At 45.3% G+C, this 18,999-nt stretch overlaps 1 protein-coding gene across 1 annotated transcript in view; it reads right to left on the bottom strand.

The window, feature by feature from the left end:
- Nucleotides 1–1,802: 1,802 nt before the first annotated feature.
- Nucleotides 1,803–18,999, bottom strand: part of HIP1 (huntingtin interacting protein 1) — a 153,175-nt gene continuing 135,978 nt past the window's right edge. The window contains exons 26-32 of the mRNA XM_027126129.1: nt 11,549–11,649; nt 10,757–10,862; nt 9,489–9,612; nt 8,980–9,041; nt 6,584–6,692; nt 5,552–5,625; nt 1,803–5,202 (exon numbers count right to left, since the gene is read on the bottom strand). Coding sequence (XP_026981930.1) covers nt 5,573–5,625; nt 6,584–6,692; nt 8,980–9,041; nt 9,489–9,612; nt 10,757–10,862; nt 11,549–11,649 — 555 coding nt within the window. The 3' untranslated portion in view covers nt 1,803–5,202; nt 5,552–5,572. The remainder of the gene's footprint in view (nt 5,203–5,551; nt 5,626–6,583; nt 6,693–8,979; nt 9,042–9,488; nt 9,613–10,756; nt 10,863–11,548; nt 11,650–18,999) is intronic.

The raw sequence follows: 18,999 nt of genomic DNA, 5'->3' as shown, positions 1-18,999 counted from the left end.
TTGTACCCCACCCCAGTGGCATCCTTACATGCTCTCAGAGAACTCTGTCCTGTTCCTTTACTGCACTTCCTCCAGTTGTCGTTACACACTTGTTACTGTGATTATTTGATTATCCTATTTGTCTCCTCCCATAGCCTGTAAGCTCCAGAAGGGCGGGACCGCGTCTATATTTGCTCTCCACCGTGTTCCCAGTGCCTGGTAGAGTAGACACTTAACAATGACTAATCAGTATGTTAATGTAAGGGCAGGAACAGAAAGGCTTCATTGGAAATTTCAGAGCCTGTGCAATGAACGGATGCCTAACATATGTGTATAACTAAGAATGTGGTGTAAAAAGAGTTCATTCACTCCAGAATGTTTAAATGTACGTTGGGTAATGTGTTAGAGGCTGAGTACAGCCATGGTGACCAAGATTAAATCTCACTGGCTTTAAATCACAACAGTGTGGTATATAGGATATTTTGGCTATATACCCTTGGCTTCAATCTCATCTAGGCTACCCTCCCACTTGCCCATTTCAACCCTTTGTTCATTTTCACTTTGCCAGGGCCACCCCTAGGTCCCAAACAAATTTGGCTCCTGTCTGTATAAACCCTAACTCCCCCTCCGTCCTTCTTTACGGCTTGTTAGCCATAAAACATTCTGGTGCCCTGATCTCACGATTCCCCGTAAGAAATACTCCACTGGCCAGAGTGACCAGCCACCCAGGCTGCCCTCTTAGAACTGGGGCCTGGCCACAGGGCCCCGGAAAGACCCCTAAGGGGGTAAGTACCAGAGCCTCTGGGGCACCTGGTCAGTGTCATGTGCAGGTTTCGGGGAGAAGGCACTTCAAAGCCTGGGGCCCCTGTTTGCTCCAGGTGGTTCTCTGCTTGGCTTTCTGGACCTCTCAGTTTCACACTCAAGCTCCAGGAGTGACATGCAAGAGGGCTGTGACCAAGAACCGTCCATTCTATCAGTGGGGCTTCAAATGGAGCAGGCTCACCTTTGCATCCTGCTAGAGAGAGCAGAAAAACACAGCTGTAGGCAAGGGTTTCCCATTTTCTGTATTTATCGAGATCATCTTCCCCACTGGGCACTTTCAACACTATTTTCCTTCAGTTTTCCTGATCATGTGACCTCCTTAGTTACAGACTCTACCGATGGCTTGCTTCATTCTCTGTCCTTTGTGAGTCATTTGGGCAATCCCCCTGCTTGCCAACCCCAGGCCTTCCCCATCTCCCTTCCTCCCTGGCAGGTGCCCTTGGCTTAACACACTGGCAGCATTAGGTTACAGACGATCCTGCCCGGGAAAGTCACCATGCAGCCGGCCCCATTCTGTCAGCTCCCTCTGCAAATCCTCTGGTAGCTGTGACTGGCTCGCTCTGAATCCCCTTGTGATTGGCAGCTTCTGGCCCCAAGCAGAATTCGCCCCATGCATTTTTCAGATGGCAGATTATTTTTACATCTTTAGGGTGGAGAAGGGAATATCCATGGCTCAAGACCCCAGATTTCATGCAGTGACCTGGCCTTCTAGATAAATTACAGTACTATATTGAACACTTAGACACTGTTTGATCACTCCCAAGGACGAGAGGATACAGAGGATGGAAAAGTGCTAAGGGGTGCAAACTAATGTTTCTTTTTTCTAAAGTAGCATAGGAAATGCAATCGTTTTACGCTTCAGAAAATGTCCTGTTTTTAAGACACATTCCCAGAGGTGCAGAGCTAAGTGGATTCAGTGAACCTTGGGATATAAATGTAGGCTTTTCACTGAAACCCCAGACCTCAAAACCACTTTGATTGGTCAGTTATCACCACTCCTCTCCATTGCCAGGTTGAAATATTTATTGAAAAATTGAAAACACAGATGCAATGTATTATACAAAGGAAAGTCTTAATACCATAATAAAAGTACTGTTGGAAGGAAACAAAGCCAGTGGCTACCTGCCCTGGGAAGGTAGGCACTCAGTGAAAAATGAAATTCATTTATAGGAACTATTCTAATGGAAAATTGGGGAAAAGGTTAAAAACAGAAGAAAAAACCCAATCCCATCCCTGAAAACCTAAATGTGAAAGAGTTTGTTATAAGTTTGAGACAATTGCGTTATCACCAAGATTTATCTGAACCCCCTCAGTTTGTCCCTGTGAGTAGTAATCAGCCTAATTTAGGGCCTTCAAACCTGAGGTAGTTGAGGGTCACCTGAAAGACATGTCTGGAAATCACCTACTCTCAGAATCGGACCCAACGATGTTTGACCAATTGTTTCATGTTGCTTTGGCTCCTGGGGTGAGAGGCCAAGTTGCCACTGTGGGTTGCTAATCCTGTATTTTGGTCCGGACCTGGGAGATGTGAGCAGTAGACAGCTGGCCCGGTATGCTGTGTTGATGGCTGGCAGGCCCGAGGTGGTGGTTTTCTATGCAACAGGCAGCGCGGTCTCTGGAGGACCGAGGATGGCGGAGACCGGGCAAAGCCAGTCTGGTTGGAAGGCCAATGCCAGGACTGAAGGCTTTCACTGGCAGAAAGGATTTCCAGAGACGCAGAAAGGTGGTAGAAGGTAGCAAGAACATCACCACTTGGTAAAGACCAAGGTAAGTGGAGCCAGGAGATCCCTCTAGACTAAGGAGCTGGCCAAGAAGCAGGCGCCACCCAGGTGCAAGCCCCAAACCAGCTCCTCAGTGAGAGGCCGAAGCAAACCAACCGGACTGGAGACATGAGCTCATGATCCCCGTGGTACCCAGTGTAAACCCTGCTGTCTGCCTTGGCAGCTCAGACACTTCCAAGAAAGGATGCTCTGGACAATGGTTCTTCCAGCCACTGGGTCAGGGACTCCAATTCAGGTAGGAGCCTAGGGATCCTGTTGTGGGCAGCAGAATCAGCAAACAATCTAAATTCGAGTCTCATTTAAACTCCGTGCTCAGATATAAATAACCCCACAGAGGTAGGTCTTTCCTTCAATGTTTTTTCCTTATTATGTACACTCATATCCTTACTCTAGAGATATGGGACACTGTGCTACACAATTAAAATCATGGATACGGCTGTATTTCGGCCTCTCGTCAACGCTAAGGCATCACTTCATTGCTGTCCTGCCTTGCTCTGACCCATTCACACTGACCCATGAGACTCAAGTCACGAATGATGCTCAGTGACTAATTTAAAAGGCTGTGAGGTTCATTTTTAGCCTGAGGATGTGATTCCTGTTTTAACCAAGGCATTTCACACCCAGGATAACACGCTCATTTTTAGAGTAGCCAAGGTACGACATTTTGATTTGGGCTAGAGAATGGACTAGCTTCTGAGTCAAGCGATTATAAAAGTAATTATACTAATTCTGACATATATTTCCTCATGTGAGACTGAATTAGCCTGTGTTCCTGTTTAAGTGCTTTCTTAACTGTCTTATTACTCCGGAGAAGCCCATGAAGGTTTTAAAAATTACTGTGGCTTCTTTTTAGAGGGAGCGTTACTCAGGGAATCCTAATCTGGTCCCATATACTAGATTTTCCCCCCATCGGTAATTTGGAGCACAATAGTCTGAATGGCTGAGATTCTGGAAGTGAGGACCAGCCACGTTTGGAAGTGTTGACCCATGCTGAGAACACACCAATTGGCTTAATAGGCACAGCTGGGCCAGGGATGCTACACATCATTCCTTCTGAGGCTTGGGTGGAAAAATAGTTGAGCACAAAGAAGCAGTAAACGTAAGACCGGTCAGTTTCTACTGCTGCCGCCTCGTCAGCCCAGTATGGAGATCACACATCTGCGTCTCATAATCTGAGCTCATGGGACGCAGGTTTTTGAGTGCCCTAGTTAGAAAATGCAGAGAAAGGGAGTTGGCGGTGGGGGCTTAGGAAGGAGAGAGAGTTGATTCACAGTGATCAAAAGGGAGTCTCACAACCTGTCACGTAGCAACACTCAGCAATGGTCCTTGGGGACAGGTCCTGGGAAGTGCTTGTTGGCTACTACCTATGAATTGCTACAGATAAAGGAAGGAAGACATTGTTTGTCCAAGATGGGAAGGTCACTTAAATGCTGGGGTCCATCTGGAGGTGAAGAAGTGCTGGCGGGCTACCCATCTCCAGGACGTCGTTCAAGCTCCTTCTGTCCTCATCCTGTCCGCGAGGCAGCCAGGGCCCGGGATGTGTGGTTGGAAGGGGTCAGAGCCAGTGGCCCCCCTCTCTTGTTTTCCCTGACCCAGATGCTCTGAGGAGCTTTCCTCTTCAAGACCCAAACCGGCAACGACAGATCGGGATGGCCTCTAGGTCATGCTTCTGATTCTTAAAGACGGATGTACTCAGGCAGCAACGCAAGCCTAGCCACAGTCACACCTGAAGTCCTGGTTGCTGCAAGCACTGCTGCTAATGGAGATCAGTCAGAATATTCAAGGTACCAAACCAAGCCCAGGGTCTTTCCTGCTGGGAGCAAGTAAGTTGGCCTGATCTTCTGGGTCTGTCCATTAGGTAGAACATGGAACTATCTTCTTGAGATTCAAGAGGGTGCCAAGGCAGACATTTGGAGAAAGGGATTGGAAACCCCTCACGTGTTCCCTCTTAGGGCCCTGCCTGGGTATGAAGGGAGGTGTCGACTGAGGGGCCATGGAAGATCCCTTCCGGGGGGAGGAAGTGTGGCTACTCTCACCGGCTGGGTTCAAGCATGGGATAAGGCTTTTCAGCCCGGTCACAAGGAGTTTCCAAGAAAGGTGGCCTCCTGAAGACCTGGGCTGTGTGCACCCTTCCTCTCCCTCTCTCTGTCGCCCCTCACTTGTGAAGGTGGGCAGAGGCTTTCGGCTGGGCTCCAGCTTTAGAAGGCAAGGCACTCGCTCTCCTTCCGCCCGGCCCCGGGGAGTGGCCTCGGCCGACCCACACTTGCTCAGCAGGACGCTCGGCTCGGGGGGCCGGCGGGGAGCACCGTGGCGAAGCCTAGGCAGCACCATTGCTGTGAGCTGCTGTAGTTAGGGGCCCCCAATAGCTCAGGGCTTCAGGGGTGATCCCCTGGGAGTGTTGGCTATGTGAGTGAAACTTGGGGAAAAAAAGACCCGACCACCATAAGCAGCAGTGGGAATCCATGGAACTGCCAAAAGAGGGGGGCACTGCCTTGGCATTCTCGGCCAGGACACTTCTGCTCTTCTTCCGACTCTGTGCAGCCTCAGGGTCGGGTCACGGTTTGGAATCCACCAGTCCCCCGGTGTTCACAAGTTTGTGCAAATGATGAAACAGAAAAGGCTGAGAAGAAAACAGAAAAGAAAACGCGTAAGATCTTCGCTCTCCAGCTCAACAGCAGTAGCAACAAGCCTCCCACCCCACCCCCCAACAAGGACACCAACTGTTTGGGGGTAACACAGGCAGGACCGGGAGGGAGGTCCCTTCTGTCGGGGTGGCCCTGGGCTCCCCTCTTCTTGGCGGTGGGGGAGGAGTGAAAGAACACAGATCATGGGCTGTGGAGGGAGTCTTTGGAAGGCCGGGCAGGTCCTCAGCACCGGATGATGGGCGTGGCGTGCACTCCCAGGGGCTGGCCAGTGACTGGGGAAATCACACACACACACAGATGGGCAACAAGGATTTACACTCTGACCTGTGGGACGTCGGCGTGACTCTATTCTTTCTCGGTGATCGCTTCTTGCAGCGTAGGTGGTGATGCTTCTGTTCCTAAAAGACAAGAGTCACTTATGTTTCATAGTGTTTGGTGCACGCACACATTCATCTAGCCAACAGAAATGGCCGCCAGGTTGGGCTCTAAAATACATAATCATAACCACCTATTCCCTGGGTCAAGTGTCCAGGAATGACTGGGCGGCATCTGTGGTGGGTTCCCAGAGTCAGTGAGCCCAATGAGAATCACGATCTTGGTTGTGATCAAGTTGGCTACTTTGGATGTTCAGAAAAGCAGCCCGCACAGACTCCGGGCGACCAAGAGTCCCTGGGCTGGTGGGGTGAACCTTTCTCCACTCCACACTGTTTCTAGCTCCTGACCCTTTCTGTCTCTCGCCATTGCTACCCATAGCTGGCTCTAGGCAGCCAGAAGCTTGGAATTCACTTGCCCTGTCTGCTGGACCTTCACTGACCACTATTCATTCATTCACTACTCAACTTGATGCTGGCCTGAAACTAAACTCCTGGGGAGAAAAACAAGGCTAACTGGGTCTGGAAGGCAATGGTGTGAGTGAGTGACCATTCAGTCCACTGGTCAACATTCAGGTCTTGAAAGATGACCACAAAAGCTTTCTATTCACCACCAGTTTGGGGCTTATGGGTTATTCACCACTGGAGAAAAAAGATGCCCTGTGAGGGCTTCCCTGATGGCGCAGTGGTTGAGAGTCCACCTGCCGATGCAGGGGACACGGGTTCGTGCCCCGGTCCGGGAAGATCCCACATGCCGCGGAGCGGCTGGGCCCCTGAGCCATGGCTGCTGGGCCAGCGCGTCCGGAGCCTGTACCCCACAACGGGAGAGAGCACAACAGTGAGAGGCCCACATACCGCACAAAAAAAAGATGCCCTGTGAATAGAAGGGAGGAGGGAGAAGTTCCTGGTTCCGCTGTATGGGAGGGGGAGGCCCACAGCAACCCCCCACCTCCCTCCCTGGGGGCTGTGCCAGTCCTTGGCTCACCTTCTTCCCAGCCCTCGGCAACACCAGCGAGCTCGTAATGCTTTTTCCGAAGCTCTCCCAGTTTTTGACGCTCCTTTTGCAGTTCGTTTTCTAGCTCCAGCACCCTAACCTGTGGGGAAAGTGGCCTTTGCTTTGAGCAGGGACCTGAGAACGGTCTCATGTCGACCTAATCCCTTTCCTCTGTCGTCCAGGACTCGTCGTCCATGTTATCCATAGCTTACCCAGTCCTCAATTTCACCCTTGTCTCTGCTCTAATTTCTCCATCCTCTCGTTCATCCATCTATCCCAATGGCTTTTATGCTTTCTCACTGGGACCCTCTACTGGAAATGAATGATACTTCACGGTCCAAATGCCTAAATGGGAGTAGGGCTTATCTTATGTTCCTCTGATAAATCACTAACTAAAAACATACTACTCAGCTATTAAAAAAAATGAAAAATCTTGCCATTTGCGACAACATGGATGGATCTAGAAGGTATTTTGAAAAGTGATGTAAGTCATAGAAAGACAAATACCATATGATCTCACCTAAATGTGGAATCTAAAAAACAAAACAAACAAAATAACATGAAAAGAGACTCACAGATACAGAGAATGAACAGGTAGTTGACAGAGTGGAGGGGAGGTTGAGGGGGGTGAAATATGTGAAGGGGATTAAGAGGTACAAACCTCCAGTTATAAAATAAATAAGTCACAAGGATATAATATACAGCATAAGGAACATGGTCAGTATTATCGTAATAACTTTGTATGGAGACAGATATTACTAGACTTATTGTGATGATCATTTCGTGATGTATGCAAATGTCAAATCACTATGTAGTACATCTGAAACTAATGTAACAGTGTATGTCGACTCTATTTCAATAAATAAAAAGAGAAAAAATGGAAAGAAAAGGGCAACTCTAATGTTTAGTCTACCTATATGATACATTCTAATCCAGTTGTAACCCATCTCCTTCAACCCCAGTTCTCTGGAAGTCTAGACAGGAACCAAATACAATGGTTCTGGCATTTTTGAGGGGTTGGTATCACTTAGGGTTACTATGGTGCAGGAAAAGGTACAGTCTCACTAAAGGAAGGGTTGGTTCTTGGCTATTCCTCCTCATTAATTATTTTATTTATTACTGCAAGAAATATTTGCTGAGCTCCCATAATGGACCCCAGGCTCTGTTACAGGTGCTGGAGACACAGTGGTGCTCAGACAGACAAGGTCCCTGCTTACCCCTTACCTCATGGGGGGACGAGACAAACTAATGAACAAGAAAAGACCTGATCATAAAGCAAATGACACAGGGCGACTTAGTGATAAAGACTAAGGGTGGGCAGCAAAGGCTACTCTTAGGAAGTAACTTTTGACCGGGAGAGAGTCATGAGGTGAGGTTGGAGCAATAGGCAAGGATCGTTACGCCTGTGGCCCACGGGCCAGGGGAAGGAGTCTGGGTATTACTCCAAGTCCAAAGGAAGCCAACAGAAGCTTTTAAGCAGGGAACTGACATGTCGTCATTTACATTTTTACAATATGTTGAGGCTGAATGCATTGAAGATGGGCAGAGAGGAAGCAACTAGACCCAGTAAGGTGGTTTGGGTTTTTTTTGCTTTTTAAACTTTTTATTATGGAAAATGTAAAACATATACAGAAGGATGGAGACTGGTACAGTGAACCCCACCATCTACCTTTCATATTGCTCCATCAACTACCAACTCGTGGCCAGACTTGTCTCAGCAATACTCTTTCCTGTTCTCCCTGCCCCGCCATGGGATAATTCTAAAACACATGCTTGCATACAATATAGGTAAGTTGCTTCTGCAGTAGCTCAGTTCTTTCAGTGTCTACAGACACCTGGCACATGACTTTTCCTAAAAATGCTGAGTATAGACTTCACCAGTCTCAAGCTGGACTTGACCCCAGGACTGTGACCAGAAATTCTAGAACAAGGATGTCAGGTATTCTTCAGGATCCTATTTTGCATGGCATAACTTTACTAAAACTGAGAAATGGCATCGCCTTTGATGGGTTAACAGTGGATTGACTTTTTTAAAAAAAAAACCTGAAGGTCATATACAGATAATTCATATTGAAAGTTTTCAAAAAATTGTCAATATAAGACTATTAAATACCAGTTTATGGTCCACTTAGGAGAGAGCTGATAACATTTTGAGGGATGCCAGACCAAGACGGGTGGGCAAGAGTTAAGATTCTGATCTTTACTAATGACCTCTGTCCACCTCCGCTGTTTCTTCCAGCATCACTTACGTTCATTCTTGGGGTGATATGTACCTCTGTGTTCATTTCCCCCGCGAGTTTCTCTCTGACTTCTCCCCATAGGAATAATATGTGGGGTCAGTGTCATAGGCAATGGAGTCTGACCAGACTTAGAGATGGAGTTCCTACCTGGGAATCCATCTCCTGGCGTTTGATCTGGGTCAGCGTCATGCTTGAGAAGTCCATGCTGTCTGCAATGATGGAAATAGGAGGGTCTTGTCGAATGACACCCCAGCTGACACTTACCTGAGAGGTGGCCGGTGCCAGCGCTCTGCTGAAATGCTTGGTTTGTCATTTACCAACATACGCGTGAATGTAAGTGAGGGGTGGAGAGGGAGGAAGACAATGACAGGGTAACTAGGGTCAGACCCCACCCCAATGGACAATCAGGCCTGTGGAGTCATTTCTCTGAATTCAGAGAAATCGCTAAATGGAAAATCTAGCTAAGGCCTGCCCTAGAGTGACCAATAGCATGCTTGTGTGGTGTCTCAACTTTGGAGAAGGTAAGTTTGAATGTACAAAGATGAAAAATAAGACAGAATTTGGAAACAGGACTGTGGGAAGTCGGAATCGTGGAGAAGAATGTAACGAGCAGCCACATGGGATGGACGAGAAAAGCGCTGCTTCTGAAAGGCTACCTGTGTCCTCGATCTGTGATTTGCCAGAAATGGTTGAGGCCACAACCGCGGCGGTGGCCTGGTTCACGCCCCGAGAGGCCTGCTGCAGCTGGGCCAGGTTTGGGCTGTCCTTATCAGCTTTCACCTGCCAGGACCAAGCAGATTTAGTGTCACACGACATAGAGCAGCAAGGATGGAATCAGATAGTCGGTCTGATGGTTCTTGACAAATATATGGGCTCTGCTGTGGTCACCAATCAACTTCTCAAAAATCGCTACCTAGGGGGTCAACTCCTGGCATCTCTCTCTAATATCAAAAATCATTTCTGGGGCTTCCCTGGTGGCGCAGTGGTTAAGAATTCACCTGCCAATGCAGGGAACACAGGTTTGAGCCCTGGTCCAGGAAGATCCCACATGTCGTGGAGCAACTAAGCCCGTGTGCCACAACTACCTAGCCTGCGCTCTACAGCCTGCAAGCCACAACTACTGAAGCCCGCGAGCCACAACTACTGAAGCCCGTGAACCACAACTACTGGAGCCCGCGAGCCACAACTACTGAAGCCCGTGTGCCTAGAGCCCGTGCTCCGCAACAAGAGAAGCCACTGCAATGAGAAGCCCGCGCACTGCAACGAAGAGTAGCCCCGGCTCGCTGCAACTAGAGGAAGCCCGCACTCAACAACGAAGATCCAACACAGCCAAAAATAATGAATAAATTAAACAAATAAATTAAAAACAAAATCATTCCTGGCTTATTTGCTTGGTGGCCTCGAACTCTAGCTTTATCACTATTTTGGGACAACAATAAATAAGGACAGTAGAAGAACACTCCCTGGGGAACTCTTCAACTCATGGAAGGATTTTGGTGACGAGCTTTGCATTAGGATTAGCTGGGGCAATGGTTCAAATCTGGACCCTTTTGAAGAGAGGCAGACATTAATTGTGGAACTTCAGAGCCAAACCAGGTAACCAGCTTACTGGGCCGGCATTTTCCTTATTTGAGCGCTCCTTGAACGTACGATTGCTCATCAGAGGTTGGCACGGCTGGACATGTAAAGGCCACTTGCAATAAAAATGATGAAGACAAAAGGCATGCACGTGGAGAGGTGGGTTAGAGGGGCTCCCTGCCGAAAGGCTTTTAGGGGACCCTTGGAGACAGAATTTTTATCTGGGACTCAACCTACCTGGATACTGGATAAATAATCAGTTCTTGGGGCTAGTGCCATGGTCCAGGTATATTTTCTAACCCAGTCAGAACTTACAGTGTCCTGGGGAGCCCAACACAGGTCCTACCTTGGATGCGGCCACAAGCTGGGCAGTGCTAGCAGCAATTTCATGCGAACAGACCATCAGCTCCTCAAATTTCCCTCGGCCTTGTACCACCAGATCAGCTGCATCCCTGATAGTCAGGTGAGAACCAGACGGGTTATGAAACTGACAGCTGCAACCTCTAATGACCTCACCTTTAGACCACTCCCATCACCCTGGCAGACAGGGAGCTCAGCCAGCCTGCCCCACCCCCCCCGTGTTGCTCCAGGAGACCCAGACTCCTTTTTTTCTTGAAATTAATTTTTTTTATACAGCAGGTTCTTATTAGTTATCTATTTTATACATATTAGTGTATACATGTCAATCCCAATCACCCAATTCATCCCACCACCAACACCCCCCGCTTTCCCCCCTTGGTGTCCATACATTTGTTCTCTACATCTGTGTCTCTATTTCTGCCTTGCAAACCGGTTTATCTGTGCCATTTTTCTAGATTCCACATATATGCGTTAATATACAATATTTGTTTTTCTCTTTCTGACTTACTTCACTCTGTATGACAGTCTCTAGGACCATCCACGTCTCTACAAATGACCCAGTTTCGTTCCTTTTTATGGCTGAGTAATATTCCATTGTATATATGTACCACATCTTCTTTATATTCAGACCCAGACTCCCTTTTAAACTTTCAGTCCTATTAACTTCCCTATCAACAGTTCATTTCTAGGGGGCAGATTCTTCCCCTTAGTTGTTCTCTGGGGTGGATCATTGGAAAGCAGGGTGAAGTGAGGAGCCTTGGGACGGATGGATACTTACACCATGACAGTGGCTCCCCAGCCCACAGCTTTAGAGGCTGAGATAAGTCCTTCCGTCCATCGAGAATTCTTGGCATAAAACTCTTTAGGGGATGCTGTACCCTAGGGAAGTGAAAAATACTATTAGCTATCTTTTATCGTGTGCCTACTATAGCCAGGTGCTTTTATATATATTATCCCATGCAGTCTTCACAGTAACCCCGAGGGGTGAGCATTATCATTCCCATTTTTTTTTAAACATCTTTATTGGGGTATAATTGCTTTACAATGGTGTGTTAGTTTCTGCTTTATAACAAAGTGAATTAGTCATACATAAACATATGTTCCCATATGTCTTCCCTCTTGCGTCTCCCTCCCTCCCACCCTCCCTATCCCACCCCTCCAGGCTGTCACAAAGCACCAAGCCAATATCCCTGTGCCATGCGGCTGCTTCCCACTAGCTATCTACCTTACTATGTTTGTTAGTGTGTATATGTCCATGACTCTCTCTCGCCCTGTCACAGCTCACCCTTCCCCCTCCCCATAACCTCAAGTCCGTTCTATAGGAGGTCTGCGTCTTTATTCCTGCCTTACCCCTAGGTTCTTCATGACATTTTTTTTTTCTTAAATTCCATATATATGTGTTAGCATACGGTATTTGTCTTTTTCTTTCTGACTTACTTCACTCTGTATGACAGATTCTAGGTCTATCCACCTCATTACAAATAGCTCAATTTCGTTTCTTTTTATGGCTGAGTAATTATCATTCCCATTTTTAAAGATGAGAAAACTAAGATTCAGAGAGGCAAAAATACTTTCCCTAAGGATATGCAGGAAATAAATGGAAATAAATCCTAGGCTTTTCTGACTCCAAAGCCTGTAGCATTTCTATCACATCCCAATATCTCTATATTGTATATATAAGAATATATATATTATTTATATGTATATACAAATAACTTATGATCTGAGGGGAGTCTAGCCACTCTCTGTGATTTGCCAAAAGAGGACAGTGAGTACCCAGTGAGTGATTAAAAAAATAATTGCTGAGGGGTGGGGGAGGGAATTGGAGGAAGGGAGACAAAAGGTGTAACTTCCAGTTATAACATAAATAAGTACTAGGGCTGTAATGTACGACATGAAAAATATACTGAACACTGCTGTATGGTATACATGAAAGATACTGAGACTAAATCCTAAGAGTTCTCATCACAAGGAAAAAACTTGTTTTCTTTCTTTCATTTTGTATCTATAAGAGATGACGGTTGTTCACTAAACTTACTGGGATAATCGCTTCATATGCGTTAAGTCAAAGCTTTATGTTGTACACCTTAAACTGACACAGCGCTGTGTGTCAATTATATCTCAATAAAACTGAAAGAAGAATATAATAATTCCTACTTGGAATTTTAAAATGCTTTTATGCTTCGGAAGTACCGGACAGTCTGAGAATCTACAGATACTCCTTGCTCAGTCCCTCCTTCTATTTTGGGGGCAGAAAACATCACCTCTCGGACTGATAAAAAGCGCCACCAAAGCAGATATAGCTCTGTTCTTTTTTTTTTTTAATTTTACTTATTTTTTTATACAGCAGGTTCTTATTAGTCATCAGTTTTATCCACATCAGTGTATACATGTCGATCCCAATCGCTCAATTCATCACACCACCATCCCCACCCTCCCACAGCTTTCCTGCCTTGGTGTCCATATGTTTGTTCTCTACATCTGTGTCTCAACTTCTGCCCTGCAAACCGGTTCATCTGTACCATTTTTCTAGGTTCCACATATATGCGTTAATATACGATATTTGTTTTTCTCTTTCTGACTTACTTCACCCTGTAGGACAGTCTCTAGATCCATCCACGTCTCAAAAAATGACCCAATTTCGTTCCTTTTTATGGCTGAGTAATATTCCATTGTATATACATACAACTTCTTTATCCATTCGTCTGTCGATGGGCATTTAGGTTGCTTCCATGACCTGCCTATTGTAAACAGTGCTGCAAAGAACACTGGGGTGCATGTGTGTTTTTGAATGATGGTTTTCTCTGGGTATATGCCCAGTAGTGGGATTGCTGGATCATATGGTAATTCTACTTTTAGTTTTTTAAGGAACGTCCATACTGTTCTCCATAGTGGCTGCAACAATTTACATTCTCACCAACAGTGCAAGAGGGTTCCCTTTTCTCCACACCCTCTCCAGCATTTGATGTTTGTAGACTTTTTGATGGTGCCCATTCTAACTGGTGTGAGGTGATGCCTCATCGTAGTTTTGATTTGCATTTCGCTCATAATTAGTGATGTTGAGCAGCTTTTCATGTGCTTCTTGGCCATCTGTATGTCTTTTTTGGAGAAATGTCTACTTAGGTCTTCTGCCCATTTTTGGACCTGGTTGTTTCTTTAATAATGAGCTGCATGAGCTGTTTATATATTTTGGAGATTAATCCTTTGTCCGATGATTCGTTTGCAAATATTTTCTCCCATTCTGAGGGTTGTCTTTTCATCTTGTTTATGGTTTCCTTTGCTGTGTGAAAGCTTTGAAGTTTCATTAGATCCCATTTGTTTATTTTTGTTTTTATTTCCATTACTCTAGGAGGTGGATCAAAAAAGATCTTGCTGTGATTTATGTCAAAGAGTGTTCTTCCTATGTTTTCCTCTAAGAGTCTTATAGGGTCTGGTCTTACATTTAGGTCTCGAATCCATTTTGAGTTTATTTTTGTGTATGGTGTTAGGGAGTGTTCTAGTTTCATTCTTTACATGTAGCTGTCCAGTTTTCCCCGCACCCCTTATTGAAGAGACTGTCTTTTCTCCATTGTATATCCTTGCCTCCTTTGTCATAGATTAGTTGACCACAGGTGTGTGGGTTTATCTCTGGGCTTTCTATCTTGTTCCATTGATCTGTGTTTCTGTTTTTGTGTCAGTACCATATTGTCTTGGTTACTGTAGCTTTGTAGTATAGTGTGAAGTCAGGGAGTCTGATTCCTCCAGCTCCGTTTTTTTCCCTCAAGACTGCTTTGGCTATTCGGGGTCTTTTGTGTCTCCATACAAATTTTAAGATTTTTTGTTCTAGTTCTGTAAAAACTGGCATTGGTAATTTGATAGGGATTGCATTGAATCTGTAGATTGCTTTGGGTAGTATAGTCATTTTCACAATATTGATTCTTCCAATCCAAGAACATGGTATATCTCTCCATCTGTTGGTATCATCTTGAATTTCTTTCATCAGTGTCATAGTTTTCTGCATACAGGACTTTTGTATGTTTATTCATACAAAATAAACCTAGATAGGTTTATTCCTAGGTATTTTATTCTTTTTGTTGCAATGGTAAATGGGAGTGTTTCCTTATTTACTCTTTCAGACTTTTCATCATTAGTGTATAGGAATGCAAGAGCTTTCTGTGCATTAATTTTGTATCCTGCAACTTTCCCAAATTCATTGATTAGCTCTAGTAGTTTTCTGGTGGCATCTTTAGGATTCTCTATGTATAGTATCACGTCATCTGCAAACAGTGACTGTTTTACTTCTCCTTTTCCAATTTGTATTACTTTTATTTCTGTTTCTTCTCTGATTGCCGTGGCTAGGACTTCCAAAACTATGTTGACTAATAGTGGTGAGAGTGGACATCCTTGTCTTATTCCTGATCTTAGAGGAAATGCTTTCAGTTCTTCACCATTGAGAATGATGTTTGCTGTGGGTTTGTCATATGTGGCCTTTATTATGGTGAGGTAGGTTCCCTCTACACCCACTTTCTGGAGAGTTTTTATCATAAATGGGTGTTGAATTTTGTCAAAAATTTTTCTGCATCTATTGAGATGATCATATAATTTTTATTCTTGTGTTTGTTAATATGGTGTATCACATTGATTAACGTATATTGAAGAATCCTTGCATCCTTGGGATAAATCCCACTTGATCATGGTGTATGATCCTTTTAATGTGTTGTTGGATTCTGTTTGCTAGTATTTTGTTGAGGATTCTTGCATCTATATTCATCAGTGATATTGGTCTGTAATTTTCTTTTTTTGTAGTATCTTTGTCTGGTTTTGGTATCAGGGTGATGGTTGCCTCACAGAATGAGTTTGGGAGTGTTCCTTCCTCTGCAATTTTTTGGAAGAGTTTGAGAAGGATGGGTGTTAGCTCTTCGCTAAATGTTTGATAGAATTTACCTGTGAAGCCATCTGGTCCTGCACTTTTGTTTGTTGGAAGATTTTTAATCACAGTTTCAATTTCATTACCTGTGATTGGTCTGTTCATATTTTCCATTTCTTCCTGGTTCACTCTTGGAAGGTTATACCTTCCTAAGAATTTGTCCATTTCTTCTAGGTTGTCCATTTTATTGGCATAGAGTTGCTTGTAGTAGTCTCTTAGGATGTTTTGTATTTCTGTGGTGTCTGTTGTAACTTCTCCTTTTTCATTTCTAATTTTATTGATTTGAGTCCTCTCCCTCTTTTTCTTGATGAGGCTGGCTAATGGTTTATCAATTTTGTTTATCTTCTCAAAGAACCAGCTTTTAGTTTTACTGATCTTTGCTACTGTTTTCTTGGTTTCTCTTTCATTTATTCCTGCTCTGATCTTTATGATTTCTTTCCTTCTGCTAACTTTGGGTTTTGTTTGTTCTTCTTTCTCTAGTTCTTTAGGTGTAAGGTTAGATTATTTGAGATTTTTCTTATTTCTTCAGGTAGGCTTGTATAGCTATAAACTTCCCACTTAGAACTGGTTTTGCTGCATCCCATAGGTTTTGGATCGTCGTGTTTTCATTGTCATTTGTCTCTAGGCATTTTTTGATTTCCTCTTTGATTTCTTCAGTGATCTCTTGGTTATTTAGTAACGTACTGTTTAGCCTCCATGTGTTTGTGTTTTTTACGTTTTTTTCCCTGTAATTCATTTCTCATCTCATAGCATCATGGTCAGAAAAGATGCTTGATATGATTTCAATTTTCTTAAATTTACTGAGGCTTGATTTGTGACCCAGGATGTGATCTATCCTGGAGAATGTTCCGTGCGCACTTGAGAAGAAATTGTAATCTGCTGTTTTTGGATGGAATGTCCTATAAATATCAACTAAATCTATCTGGTCTATTGTGTCATTTAAAGCTTCTGTTTCCTTATTTATTTTCTGTTTGGATGATCTGTCCATTGGTGTAAGTGAGGTGTTAAAATCCCGCACTATTATTGTGTTACTGTCGATTTCCTCTTTTATAGCTGTTAGCAGTTGCTTTATGTATTGAGGTGCTCCTATGTTGGGCGCATATATATTTATAATTGTTATCTCTTCTTCTTGGATTGATCCCTTGATCATTATGTAATGTCCTTCCTTGTCTCTTGTAACATTCTTTATTTTAACGTCTATTTTATGTGATATGAGGATAGCTACTCCAGCTTTCTTTTGATTTCCATTTGCATAGAATATCTTTTTCCATCCCCTCACTTTCAGCCTGTATGTGTCCCTAGGTCTGAAGTGGGTCTCTTGTAGACAGCATATATATGGGTCTTGTTTTGTATCCATTCATGAAGCCTGTGTCTTTTGGTTGGAGCATTTAATCCATTCACGTTTAAGGTAATTATCGATATGTATGTTCCTATGACCATTTTCTTAATTGTTTTGGGTTTGTGTTTGTAGGTCCTTTTCTTCTCTTGTGTTTCCCACTTAGAGAAGTTCCTTTAGCATTTGTTGTAGAGCTGTTCCTTCATCTGGTACATAGCCCTCTGCCTTTTCATCTTGTCTATCTTTCTGTGAATGTGGTTTTTGTTCCACAGGCTGCAGGACTGTAGTTCTTCTTGCTTCTGCTGTCTGCCCTCTGGTGGATGAGGCTATCTAAGAGGCTTGATGGGAGGGACTGGTGGTGGGTAGAGCTGACAGTTGCTCTGGTGGGCAGAGCTCAGTAAAACTTTAATCTGCTTGTCTGCTGATAGGTGAGGCTGGGTTCCCTCCCTGTTTGTTGTTTGGCCTGAGGTGACCCAATATTGGAGCCTACCTGGGCTCTTTGGTGGGGCTAATGACAGACTCTGGGAGGGCTCACGCCAAGGAGTACTTCCCAGAACTTCTGCTGCCAGTGTCCTTGTCCCCATGGTGAGCCACAGCCACCCCCCGCCTCTGCAGGAGACCCTCCAACACTAGCAAGTAGGTCTGGTTCTGTCTCGCCTGGGGTCACTGCTCCTTCCCCTGGGTCACGATGCGCACACTACTTTGTGTGTGGCCTCCAAGAGTGGAGTCTCTGTTTCCCCCAGTCCTGTTGAAGTCCTGCAGTCAAATCCCACTAGGCTTCAAAGTCTGATTCTCTAGGAATTCCTCCTCCCATTGCCAGACCCTCAGGTTGGGAAGCCTGACGTGGGGCTCAGAACCTTCACTCCAGTGGGTGGACTTCTGTGGTATAAATGTTCTCCAGTCTGTGAGTCACCCACCCAGCAGTTATGGGATTTGATTTTACTGTGATTGCGCCCCTCCTACCATCTCACTGTGGCTTCTCCTTTGTCTTTGGATGTGGGGTATCTTTTCTGGTGAGTTCCAGTGTCTTCCTGTCAATGATTGTCCAGCAGCTAGTTGTGATTCTGGTGTTCTCACAAGAGGGAGTGAGAGCACGTCCTTCTACTCCACCATACATTTATGATGAGCCAGATACATTTTACTCATCAAAATATTAAACAATTCTGGAACCTGAGAAATTCAAACTCCGGGTGCTGGCAGATTTTACTTTTGATGAGACCCTGCTTCCTTGAAGGCTGGCAGTCATTTCACTGTAACATCATGTGGTAAATGGTATAGCTTCGTTCTTTATAGGATTGTTTTTAGGCTCATAGCCCCCTCTCTGGACCTTTGTCTCCTGAGCTGCAGCCGCACACGGGCATGTGAGAAAGGAAAAAAGAGGCTGATGAAGCCAGCAAAGGAGCAAGAAAACTGAAGTGATGATGTCAACAAGGGACGGAGGCAGAGTCTGTCTGAATCACTGCGAGTTAACTGTTGTTGGAAAGAGACATGGCAGGGACTTCCCCAGCAGTCCGGTGGTTAAGACCTTGCGCTTCCACTGCAGGGGGTGCGGGTTCGATCCCTGGTAGGGGAACTAAGATCCCGCATGCACAGAAAGAGACGTGGGCAGAGCCCACAGTGGAGAGGCAGCACCAGCTTGGCATTTCTGATTTGCCTGGTTTTAAAAGTCCTCACTCCCTCCTCTGAGAGTCCAGACTTGCAATGCACACTGGGCTTCCATGGCAGGTTCCAGTGACATCCACTGGGGTGAATGAGCCTGCCGCTGGAGGCTCTGGCCGACTGCCCTCCGGGGACCTGGCCATGCCCTAGCTTCTTTCCATAGCATTGGTTGACGTCCATGGGAGTGGCAGCTGTGCCCTCAGGTGGACACATATGGCTGGACGGCAGCACACCTAGACCTCACTGAATGTGTATCGAGTAGACTCCACCTCTCGCTGAGCTGGGAATCAGTAACCGATGTTTGCTCTGTCTAGGGCCCTCACCCATG

The sequence above is a fragment of the Aethalodelphis obliquidens genome, unplaced genomic scaffold (genome assembly GCF_003676395.1).
Source record: "Aethalodelphis obliquidens isolate GAN/ISIS:26980383/991018 unplaced genomic scaffold, ASM367639v1 scaffold30, whole genome shotgun sequence".
Classification (NCBI taxonomy): Eukaryota; Metazoa; Chordata; class Mammalia; order Artiodactyla; family Delphinidae; genus Aethalodelphis; species Aethalodelphis obliquidens.
This window is presented reverse-complemented; position numbering and strand designations above follow the sequence as displayed.